A 13,019-nucleotide genomic window follows, 5' to 3' on the forward strand; every position below is an offset into this window, starting at 1 on the left:
ATCAAGATTCTTGGGGTAGGTTTCTAAATTAGATTTGCATTTGGGATAAAGAAGTAAATACTCCTCCACACGTGCATTGGTTTCATTGATATAAGAATTTGGAAGGGACCAAGCTTTATGTCTAGCGATAATCAAAGTTCTAATGTAATATCGTCTTTTTGCCCATGACTTGTCCTAATATCTGTCCCATTAAAACTATTAGGAAGCAGGCTTTTGATTAATGTTTGGATTTTATCGCACAGAGGCTCTCTGGATTTATCATTGTGTTTATTACTGGAAAAGATATCATTACTTCATGTAGACACAAACAGAAATGATAGGTTATAATAAAATCCTCTGTCTATCTCTTTCACAATAAATATTAAATGGCTGGATGTATATTTAATCAATCTATCAAGAGAGAAATGGGTATAAAATTGTAGCATGACTTATCTTGTGAAAATTGGATAGGAGCGGATCTATTTTCGTCAGGATTTACCAGCTGCCCTGCAATTCTTTGATCTGGATTACCTGTCAGAGGGGAAGATGGTTGATCTGATTAATTAGCACTTAATACAATTTTTGATGGCTCCCACCAAGTTGACATATTGCAACATTGCATTAATTGGTTAAGCAAACTTCCATTACCTTTAATAAATTGCAGGTCTTGATAAATTGACGAATGAAATATAAAATGGTTGATTGGGGGATCCACATAGGTGGCACTATCCTGAAGCCATTCATAAAGCATGAACAGTATAGTATGTACTATATAGGAAAGAGACGATGATGCCAGTTATCAAGGAGGATGACCCCTGATATTTTGGTTCAAGTATGAATTACTATGCCCTTCATAAAAGGTAAAAAATAATTCAGGTGGATAAATTAAAAAAAAGAAAAAAGAAGTCCTGGTGTGTATGCAATAATAAATCAATTAGGTGGTCCAATGAGTAGTCCTTGCTCCATTGCATAATCAATTACACAGAGCAAGCATCCAAGAGCAATAGAAACAGGTACTGAGCTTGGATTGTCACTACGTTACCATATTTTTCTTCAGTATGGTCCATCTATGCAGTGGCATTGGCATAGTTAGATGAACATGGGTTTAAACAGAAATGCATATGGATGAGATGGAGAGAATAGGATGTTTATTCAATTAGTGGCCATACGGGTGTCATGCAAAGGAAGTTTTGATAAGATTGTGAGACAAATGCCTAACATGCATGGTTACTTTTTCTGCCAAGACATGGGAATAAAGCCATTGTGGTGTGTGTAGTGTTACTGCATTCAAAAATAATATACCTTGTGTCGGGTACATAGAACAAATTATACTAAAGTAGCTTTTTAAAGATCTGTTGCTTTTAATTTATGAATACGTAATTATAAGCTTTCAATTTATGAATTTCGTCAAAAGCTAGCTGGCTTAGGTAGTTGCTACTTCATTGGTATAGGGCAAGAGGTATGTGATGTAAATTTTGAGACCTTTAGGTGCCTAAAATAAATTATTCTCATATGAAGATCTATGTCTGAGTGAATGAACACATGAATGTGAGGCAAGGACTGTCTGAAATTTTAGTGGGCTAGTAGCTGGTTGTATTGTATGTATGTATGTATGGATAATAATACCACCATGATAGAACAGCCTGGAAATGGTCACGAGCAGACACCGGTTAATTGAGGAGTCATAGTCACTGAGTGAACCCTCTTTATTGCTAGCGGGGCCGTCTAGTGCATCCTATTCAGAGTTATGCCTCACTAGATTCCACAGAGGGTCTTAAACTTTCTTTTCATGCATTAATAAGAACAAATCGCAAATCTACATGGTATCTAATTGCGAATCATGGGTCACGTTCTTGGGGGTATTAAGTTCATTAGATAAAAGTCCGCTGAACAATTTTGATTTGGTCGGTCAAACTCTCTATCAACCCCATTATTCATATAAGTCAAGAACTTACCTAGACATGGAACGGAAGAATCAGTGAAAAGAACATGTTAATGAAAGAAATTAGAAAATTAACATTGTCATTATTAATGAATTCAATACAAAGCACACAGGAAAAGGCCCCAAAGACCTTTCTCCCATTCTCCCAAAGCCAATTAGGCACTACAAAAAAAGAGGGTTCTCCTCTCTTAGAAACAAATGAAAAAATCCAAGATAAAGGTAAAACTGTAGACTCGTGTTTCCATCACGGGTGGACACCAGGCAATGGATCCTGTATAGTTAGGCCGAAGCTCAAGCCTAAAAGAAAAGGAAATAAAAAACAGTTCCCGCCATAACTAAAACATAAAAAAATCACACATACGCACGTGCGAGACACGCACCAGAGGCGTCTCACGCGTATCTGAAGAAAAAAGTCCACAAAATGTGGCAAGCTTCATCTTATTGCTATTAGGTTTTTGTACTCTAGTGGTATTCATCACACTTTCAAAAGTAACGTGTAAACTGAAGAAGCGAAGATGCTGGTCAAGATAAGAAGCTTGACTTAGAGATCCCATAATAAGAAACAGCCCTAACTTCGAAGCTTCAATAGCCTAATATTTGTCTACCCAATTTATTTCTTTGCTCTGCGACTCTGTTTTTTTCATACCAGCTCTGAAGCATTGTCCCACCATTCTCTTCTCTTTCACCGATAACCAGCGCATCTTTGAATTCCAGACTCCCCACTTCTTTCTTCCACACTTGCTCGACCAAACCATTAAATGCATCTTTCTATATTTTCCCTCTCTCTCACACACACGCTTTTCCACAACAATATATTTATGTTGCAAAATCCCCTTCCCTAGGGAATCTGCAAAGCAATTGATGAATGGCCACACCCACCAACAAAACAATAATAACAATAATAAAGGTTCACAACTCTCATAAAATAGTCTATACTATTATAATGTACACCGTGACTCTAGTCAATTTTAAACTCAAAAATACCCTCTAAAAAATGTTGAGGCTTCTGGACAACTTGGACCACCACCTTATTTCATTCTTTTTTTTCCTCCTTTATTACAGCTCTTTTTCTCTTCACTGGGAGTTTCCTTTGTCATCATCTACCCACAAACAGTTATTTAATTTCCCCCTTTTACAAGACAATGAGGATGAAGGAGAAGAGGATGATTCTGAGAATGACGAGACACTAGACCTTATAAGGGGCCGAGATGTCACTCGCAGCTGCGGTAACACTTTAGGGGGTTTCCTCCGGTTATTGTCAATAACAAGTTCTTGCATTAATTGGTAGCATCCTATAACTTTCTCCTGCAACAATCAGATAAATGCATTTTAACAGCCTGATCCATATTTTCACTTAAAAACTTTCAACGGACTCATTGAACTTGCTCACCTTTATTAGCCCCTCGCACCACGACTCGGCATCCTCGGGTCTAACGAGAGACCAATTAGGAATTTCGTTAGCTGCATGGAGAATGGCCGCTGCAGCTATGCATGATGGCCAATAGGCAAGAAAACTAGCCTCTGGAAGAACAGAAAGAAGTTACTACAGAAAATTCATACCTTAATTATTTTCCGATACTTTTTAATGCAACTTAAACTTCTCATTGATACCTGATATGTCATTGAAAATAAAATAATTATTTGACAACTTATTATATTAGTATTTTAATTATTTTTAAAAAAGTAAAGTAATACTATGTATTATTATACTTTTAAAATGAAATTGTAAAGCATTTTTTTCACAAATATATCAAAATATTCACGTCTACAAAATGAATGCATACCTTGGACATTAGACAAGATAATTTGCGTAGCACGTGAGATGAGGAACCCAGTAAGAGTTCCAGTTGAATCTAACTTGCAGGCAAAGAAATCGAGGAAGCTAAATGGAGTAACCGATCTTAGTCTCCAATCCAGGACGCCCAGGACAAGTAGCTCCATTCTTCTAATTGTTATTGGCTCAAATAGGTATTTGGCACCTTCTACCTGAATACATTAAATAAGGAATGATGTATTTATCATGCATTATGATGTACGTAACTCGCGATAATTGAGTCCACCACAGAGTAAGCACAGCAATTAATATTTTAATCAATGAATCCACATTTTCTATTTATGTTTTAAAGAGGAAACTTTATCACGAATGTCCCTTTTAATATCGTTTTATCACACTCAATCACGGATGTCACACACACATTGGACATATACCTGAAGGTCCAACAGTGACGGAACTAGAGGTTCCTCCATCTTTGCCGCTAAAGACAAGCACGCAACTGATAGAAGTTGCAATGGCCACCCATTGGTTTGCTGTAAACATATTTAAAAATATCAACAGTAAATTAAAGAAAAGCTAATCATTATTATCGGATCATTATTGCGAGTACACTCCTAATCAAACTTTTTAGCACATACTACGACGTTCAATGCACGTACACACAGAGTTATAGAGTACAAGAAGCTTTATAACACCCTATAATAAAAAAGTAATAGTAACAACATATTTTTAAATATGTATTATTAATTAATAAGATTTACAAAATTCACCGTAACTAAGATTTTCGTGATATATATTATGGAACTTTAATCAATAATAAAAAAACATAAAAAATTATGTTATTAATATTTATTTCTATTTGCACTAGAAAATCATTATGATGCCTTAATCTTAAAAGAATTAATTTTATCGCGCATAATAATATATAGACACATAAAATATTTTCAGGTAACCAACAGCATAACTAAACTAATAAAAGTACTGTATAATATATATAGTCGGTCTGTATAACACTGTTCAAATATACATATTTAAATTAAGAGTAGAATGTTGATTGACAATTACACCTTATTCATAAAAGTTTGTGATTGAATGAAAGTCTATAATTATTTAAACAGTAAGCAACTTTTTACTCTCAGTTAATAGTTTAAAAAAGTTTTCATTGCGATAATGCGCCGTGACACTTTCGCTTCAAATAAAAGACTGAAAAGTCAATAAATAGTTACTGCGTAGAATTATTTTCTTTTCTCGCATATGTGTGACACTAATGCCTATCACCCAAATTCACAGATTCATCATTTAGCTTCTATTAATTTCTTTATTTCCGATTTTTATTAATCTTTAAATTCTCCAAAATCGAACTTGACGTATCTAACTCACCGGCAATGGCCGAGAATTCAAGAATCGATCCATGTAATTAACGGAAAGATAAGCCGTGAGAGGTTGAAAAGCGTAATAAGCCTGCACCTGCGTACACCAGATTGAAACCGTAAAAAAAAATAGATCCGTGAACCGAAAACCATTTTCCGAAGACAGTTGCACGCGGCGCATTTTAGCGCTGCCTGGTTCGGTATTCCACGCGAGTGGCAATATCGTAATAAGAACGCAACAGCGAGTCCCGTTAGGTGAAAAAAAATGCTAGGGCCCGAGAGTGAGTTACCTTGAGAATCCATGCAACGGATTCTTCTCTGGCCGAGGCGTCGAGAGAGCGTGATTGGAACCTGTTGAGGTATTCGAATCCGGGAACGAAGTGTCGTTCGTCTTCGATGAATCCAGCGATGGACTCCTCCTCCGACGGCGGCGAGGAATCGAGGTCGGAGGAACATTCCGGCGATTCTCCAGACAAGACTCCGGAGGAGTCCTCGCCGCAGAGAAGGAAGGAGTCGGGAACGCAGTTGGAGCAGGAGACCGACATGGCGATCGGCGGAGACTCATTCTGTGGCCGTGGCCGTGCCGTGGCCATGGCTTCCGATGAGGTATCGCCGGAAAAAAATCGGAGAAGTCGCCGGAAGTGGATGTTGCGGTGGAGAGTTGAGGTAGAGAGTGTATCTGTTGATGAAAGATACATGTACGCTCTTCATATGTTTGTTTGAATATAAATATGCGATGCCTGGGTCAGCTTTTTTTTTTTTTTTTCTCAATTGCAGTTTCTTTTATAAGATAAAACTTCGGTGAGATTTTTTCTCCTATGTTTTTAAATTATTATTTTAAAAATAATGATAACATATGGACAAACATGTGTAGTTCTCTTTAATTATTATTTTTTATCTATAAAGGAACTCGCTTAAGATTTCTAAACTGTAAGAATTTTGAAATGCATTTTCTTTTCATTTTTAAATATCCTATTTAGATAAAATATTTCATTTTTTATTTTAAAAAAATGCATTTCATTTATGTCATGTGTAATTTTAATTGTGTACAAATTTTGAAGCATTAAAATTTCAGTATAAAATTTTATCAAAAGTAAGAGTCATATAAGTTTCAAATAATAATAGCACAATAAGAAAGGTCTTATCCACTTACGTGTCGTTACCCACCAACATTTTCTTTACATAGGTTAAAAACTAAATTCTCAAGGAAAAAAATCTTATTCACCATCTCCTTTACTGTTCCCATTAGACTAAAAAGAGTATACTATATTATGTTCATCAATGTTTCTTAGTCTATATATATATATATATATATATATATATATATATATATATATATATATATATATATATATATATATATATATTGTACTATATGAAATATATCAATATGAATTAATACTCATTTATGGACAGTTAGCAGGTATTAATGGGTTAGATTGTCTTAAACCTTATAAATATATGATATTAATAATTGATTATTGGGTTTGATTGGCTTAAAATATACTACGTTAATAGTTAATTAATGTGTTTGACTGTCACAAACCTTATAAATATACGGTTGATGTGCAGGTAAAACAAACTTAATCTATTCTAATAAAATAAAGATCTCTTTATGAAACATATCTGACTTGAGCGTCGGAGTGTCTTCTGTAGATCAACAACCCATCGGAGTGGATTGCGTTCTCGGAGACGATTTGATGATCGAAAGAGAGCAGAGCCAGGAAGGACGACCGACTCTCGGCCAATTCAACTGAAACATTCTGGTAAGTCCCCCAAGCCCAAGCAAGCTCTTTATTGAAAGAGGTGCGTAGGGATTATTATGAGCTTAAGAGAGGTTGCTCATGTTGTATTTAGGGAGTCTATTTAAGTCTTCATTCCTCTCTGCACCGAGCGGCGGACTCTAGGAGTTCTCTTTGAAACTTTTCCTGTGCATGATATTTTCACTCACAAATATATGCGTTAAACAAAATAAAGTAAATGCTTCAATATTTTATAATTTATTTTTATAATGAAAACTCTTTGAAACCTGACAAGGCTAAACGTAGGTGGTCGGGAAACGCTAGTTCTCTTTGGAATCACCGAGCGACATGTTGTGGGAGTTTGCTTTTGAAGCTCCTTCCGCCCTGGGTTGAGGTGTTCGTTTTAGAATCACCGAGGAGCTTGTCGCTCGTCCTTGGTCGAGGTAGATTCATTTTATAGAATTGCCAAGGAGTTTTCCGCTCGTCCTTGGTCGAGGTAGATTCGTTTTATAAAATCATCGATGAGCTTTCCGTTTGTCCTTGGTCGAGGTAGATTCGTTTTAGAATCACTGAGGAGCTTTCAATTCGTCCTTGGTCGAGGTAGATTCGTTTTATAGAATCACCGAGGAGCTTTCAATTCGTCCTTGGTCGAGGTAGATTCGTTTTACAGAATCACTGAGGAGCTTTCCGTTCGTTCGTGGTTGAGGTAAATTCGTTTTATAGAATTACCGAGGAGCTTTCCATTTGTTCGTGGTCGAGGTAGATTTGTTTTATAGAATCACCGAGGAGCTTTTTTTTTGTTCGTGATCAAGATGAATTCGTTTTATAGAATCACCGAGCGTCGAGACTAAGCAGCTTTTTATCACTCCTTCCACCCTTGCTCGAGGTGGATTCCTTTTATAGAATCACCGAGCGATTGATTGAGGTGGATTGTGCTAGGATTCCGTCATCTGCACTAAAGAGAAAATAACAATCGAATTCGAATGGTCAGAAAAATGTAGCCAATCAAATTAATATCAAAATAGTTTAGGTTATGAAGCCGGATGGTCGGGCAGGCGAAACCATTTAGTCTTCGGTCCTCAGTTGAACGTTTGTAGGCCAACAATGAGGAATCTGTATTAGGATGTGTCATGGATGAGCTGTATGTGCTTACTACCTTATGACCTACAAAATAGAAAAGGACATTGACCTATGATAATATAAATAGGTACCGCTCGGGATACGCTGAACGAGGCTAGAGGTGCCCAGTTGATGCTCGAACGAGAGCCAAGCCATTGAAACCTGACAAGGTTGAGTGTAGGTGGTCCAACAGACCAAGCGGAAAGGGACTAAACCTTCCTGGCGAGATATCTTTACTTACAAATATATGAGTTAAACAAAATAAAGTAAATGCTTCAATATTTTATAATTTATAAATTATAGACTTAATTGCTTACTTGGTCCCTACATTCAGAGGTTTTTTTCAGTTTAGTACCCACTTTTAAAAATGCCTCTATTACGTCCCCATGTGGTATAATTTGCACCAATCAAATCCCTTTCGTTAAATTGGCATAAACGAAGTTAATTCCGTGGTGACGTGGCTATGAAATTTGATCTTTTTCTTCTCTCTCCTCTACTCTTCTTGCAACGACCAGCTTGACATGACATGGGAGCCACTGGTGACTTTCTCCTTGACATTGACCTCAGGTATGCCCCCAATTTTATCATCACCGTTTACTTTCTCTTCTTGTTCTTCCTTCTTTACTTTATCCCCAAATTTCCTTCGTTCCCTCCTTTTGATGGAAACCCTAATTTTCTTATTCTCGAAGTCCCTCTCCTTGCTTAGCTCTCTCTCTTTGTGCTTGTGAGATTACGAGGAGTGTCGCGGCTCCACCAAATCTTCCCTCTCCTCATCACGTTTCACCTTTGACCTACTCTCTCTTTCTTGAACCCTATCCATGTCCCAATATTTTTGTCCTTGCTTCCTTCTCTTTCATAAGCCCTATCCCTATCTCTGTCCCTAGATTTGGGGTCATGCCTCTGATGCCCATCTCATCAATGATGGCGATGGTCATCAGAATTGCGAGTGCGGTGGTCATCGGAGTCGCGATGTCGTTCAGAGTAACGATCTCTGCTTCTCTTTTCGGATTTGTCTCTGCCGTCCATTTCAGGTTTTGGATATGAAGATGCTTCTTCTCTGCTATTGTAAATAGGACTCCCATGAATTCTCCGAAACCCTTCTTCCCAAATACTTCAAGCACAACAATTTCTCCAGCTTCGTTAGCCAACTAAACACGTATGTCAAATTTTCCGCATTCTCACCTTTTCTTCTATGTCTCCTTTATTTTGTCTCACCTTACACTTCTATTGTACCTTTCTGGCCTCTTCTTTCTCAAAAATATTGCTCACACTATGATACATCAAAATTATTTTTTTTAATAATTTTATGAATTAAGATCAAATATTCAAATCTATAAAATAACCTTTGATTTAGATCAACTAACACCATTTATTCTTCCTAATTAATCTATGGAACGAAAGATTTGTAATCTGTATAAATTGAATATTTGATTAATAAATTCTGATTTCAGAATTTTACTATAACCATGTTGATAAAATTTCTTCCACATTTAATAATACTTTAGCTTTAAGTATGATTGCATATACAGGTTATGTGTGAAGTAATTGGATTCATCTGTTTTTATATATAATATCATTATTGCAATATAAACGGAGGATTTATGGTGTAACAGATACAAGCTTCAGAAAGGTTGATTCAGACCGTTGGAAGTTTGCAAGGAGGGAAGAGGAATTTGCTAAAGAACATAAGGAGGAGGGGTAAGTATAACAGACTGCATCAGGGACCTTTCAATATGATGAAGCCAATTGTGGAAGCTGAACTGGAGAAACTTAAGAAGGACCAGAACATTTTGAAGGTGGAAATTTTGAAACTGAGGGAGCAGCAAGAGAATTCGCATGTTCAGCTCATTAATGCTCAGTAGAGAGTTTGGTGTGCAGAGATTGGTAAACTTAAAATCCTTAAAACGAGACATTGATAGAAGAGAGAGAAAAAGCTGGGCATCTGCTGAAAATAAGAGGAGAGAGAGAAAAAAATCAGATTTCATAGCCACGTCAGCACGAGGTTAACTCCGTTTATGCCAATTTAACGGAAGGGACTTCATTGATACAATTTATACCACATTGGGACAAAATATAGGCATTTATAAAACCGGGTACTAAAACTGAAAAAACCCACTTAATATAGGGACTAAGAAAGAATTTAAGCCTAAATTATAATAAAAAGCCACTGGAACCTGATAAGGTTGAACGTAGGTCTGAACCTTCCTGTGCAAGATATTTTTACTCACAAAAATATGAATTAAACAAAATAAAGTAAACGCTTCAATATTTTATAATTTATAAATTATAATAAAAAGTCATTGGAACCTAATAAGGTTGAACTAGGACTGAATCTTCCTATGCAGGATATTTCTACTCACAAAAATATGAATTAAACAAAATAAAGTAAACGCTTCAATATCTCATAATCTATAAATTATAATAAAAAGTCATTGGAACCTAATAAGGTTGAACGTAGGTCTGAACCTTCCTGAAAGTTCTCAAAACAAAAGACATGCCTATAGAAATTATTATGGAATTTTTTACTCTTAGTTGCAAAACCTAGTATTGATTCGAAATAGCGATGTCGAGATCGAGCGCGCGTCTGGTTTCTCGTGGCTTCATGGGGATGCTGCATGGCCCCACGGTGGACGCCAAAATGTTTCGGTTGAATTGGTCGAGGGTCGGTTGTTGATAACGGTTGAATTTACCGTTATTTGATACTTAATTTTGATACTAAAAAAACCCTTTTTGACTTAGAATTTAGCTTGGAATCATAGTTTTGATGAATAAGAGAGTGGAAGGTGAATTTAATAGTTTTGTGCTAGATTTCCTTGTTTTCAAAAGGAATTGAGATGATTTGGAAGAAGAGTTGAAGTAGTAAGGAGTTAGAACTCCGGAAGAGATGGAAAAGCATCAGAAAGGAGGATCGCAGCAGCGCTGAGCACCACTTTTGGGGCTCTCAGCGCTAGAATACACTGTCTCACGCTTGGCTGCCCTTTTTCTGGAGCCCTCAAAGTACGATACCCCTGGATCGCGCCTGGGCGTCCTTTTTAGGACGCTGAGCGCAACTTCCTCGAGTCGCATCACGCTTGCTTGCCTTCTAAGTTGACCCTGAGCGTCAGTTCTGACCCGCACACCGCCTGGGCGCCCTAAGTGGGGCGCTGAGCGCCAGTCTCATGGGTTTGGACCCGTTTTCTGTTATTTTTATGTTCTATTTAAGGACTTGGGCATCCTAGGGTTCACATCTTTAGACGGAATAGGCACAGAAACACACTCTTTGATCCCTCGGAGGCGGATTTGGATATGGAAGCTCCTATCTTCAATTTCTAGGGTTTTATCTTTCATCCTTTTTCAATTATTCATCTAGTTTAACCATGTCAATGGTGAATTAAACTCTATTTGTTGTTGGGGAATGATGTAACCTTTTTAAACTCTCATGTATTGAATTGATTCTTGATTATATATGTTTCTTTCATTAATTGTTAGGGTAATTCATCTTCGAGTATTGCTTGCTTTTGTTTAACTCATTCATTAGCATGATTTATGATTTGCATGAGTACCGGAAGGTATCTTACAATTCATGATATGGAGAATTATTCCCAGAAGCAGTATTGCTCAGGAATGGGGGTATGAGTTCTGGTTGTCTTAAGCTTCTGATATTCAGAATTAATTATTAGGAATGCTAGGAATCGTATGAACTAATAGTTAAGGATAGGTTTTCTTCGCCAAGGAATCGGGTTTTAAGTATTTTAGGTAGTGACATTGACATTAATGAAGAAGTTGAATTCGTATATATATGAGAGTAAACTATGTGAAATCTAACCCCAACAACATATTCATTCCATAATATCAAATCCGCTCATCTTTGCACTTTTGTCCAATTGATCAAATTCATTGCATATTTACTTTTCAGTATTTGCATTCTAAACCTAAAAGAGTTTGTTTTCAAGTCTTATTTAATCAAGAAATCACATAACTGTTTAGGTTGAGTCTCTTGGGAAACGATACTTGGTCTTACCATGTTTATTACTTGATACGATTTGGTACACTTGTCGGAGTCTTAACAGTCGTCCTTCCTAGCTCTGCTCTCTTTCGATCATCCAATCCTCTCCGAGAACGCAATCCACTCTGATGGGTTGTTGACCTGCAAAAGACACTCTAACGCTCAGGTCAAATATGTTTCATAAAGAGGCCTTTATTTTATTAGGATAGATTAAGGTCGTTTTACCTGCACATCAATAGTATATTTATAGAGCTTGTGGCAGCCAAGCACATTGATTAACCATTAACGTAGTATATTTTTAGGCAATCAAACCCAATAATCAATTATTAATACCGTATATTTGTAAGACGTAAGACAATCTGACCCATTAATACCTGCTAGCTACCCATAAATTATCATTAACTCAAATCGGTATATTTCATATATATATATATATATCGTATTTTTCTTAATTAGCTTCATTATAATAAATTTAATTTAAAAATTAAAATTTACTCTATTTATTTTTTAGAGTTGAAGATGTTTTTTTGTCTCCTTAATTATACTATAAAATTCAAATTGGTTTATGTTTGAGACTTTGATTTTGTTTGATTCTCTAACGTTATAAATGATTGCATACACTAATGCAGCTACGACTTATTATATTAGTTAAAAAAGATTTTCTATGTCAGTTCTAAACTTTTCATAAAGACAGTGCATGTAGAAAATTTTTATTTTTTCTGCTGGTTTTGAACCTGCCATAGAAAGTAACTTTCTGAATTATAAACTCAACCTGCATACAAACTGTATTCTCCCTTTTTACTTCATAATTTCATCGTCCCCATTCATCTTTCTTACTATTCATGAGTGCTCTAGAGATCATGCCAAGATTTCATGCAAGCGGCCCCACTCGACACTCATATAGGTGAGTTCATCAAGTGTATGCTACAAATCATACACCACCCATAAGGGATATGAAAATCATTAAAAACTTTGTTTAAGCTAAAATTCTTTCACCACATAGAATTTTAATATCAAAGTTTAGCCTCTTAATAATGTAGTCTCTAACACTTTCACACACACCAGAGGAAAGGACATAATTGATTAAAAATCAATTTAGTGCTATCAG

General features: G+C 36.2%; 1 protein-coding gene across 1 annotated transcript; it reads right to left on the reverse strand.

Annotated features, from left to right (window-relative positions):
- Positions 1-1,975: 1,975 nt before the first annotated feature.
- LOC124827609 (cyclin-D1-1) lies at positions 1,976-5,804 on the reverse strand. The gene is made up of 6 exons (XM_047300699.2): positions 5,356-5,804; positions 5,076-5,162; positions 4,130-4,228; positions 3,706-3,907; positions 3,312-3,442; positions 1,976-3,226 (listed from the first exon to the last, which is right to left on the reverse strand). Exons 1-6 carry the CDS (start codon positions 5,761-5,763, stop codon positions 2,996-2,998), a joined length of 1,158 nt encoding a protein of 385 aa, XP_047156655.2. The 5' UTR covers positions 5,764-5,804; the 3' UTR covers positions 1,976-2,995.
- Between the last annotated feature and the right edge of the window lie 7,215 nt (positions 5,805-13,019).

This window comes from Vigna umbellata, chromosome 7 (assembly GCF_029865625.1).
Source record: "Vigna umbellata cultivar VRB3 chromosome 7, Vumbellata_1.0, whole genome shotgun sequence".
Taxonomy (NCBI): domain Eukaryota; kingdom Viridiplantae; phylum Streptophyta; class Magnoliopsida; order Fabales; family Fabaceae; genus Vigna; species Vigna umbellata.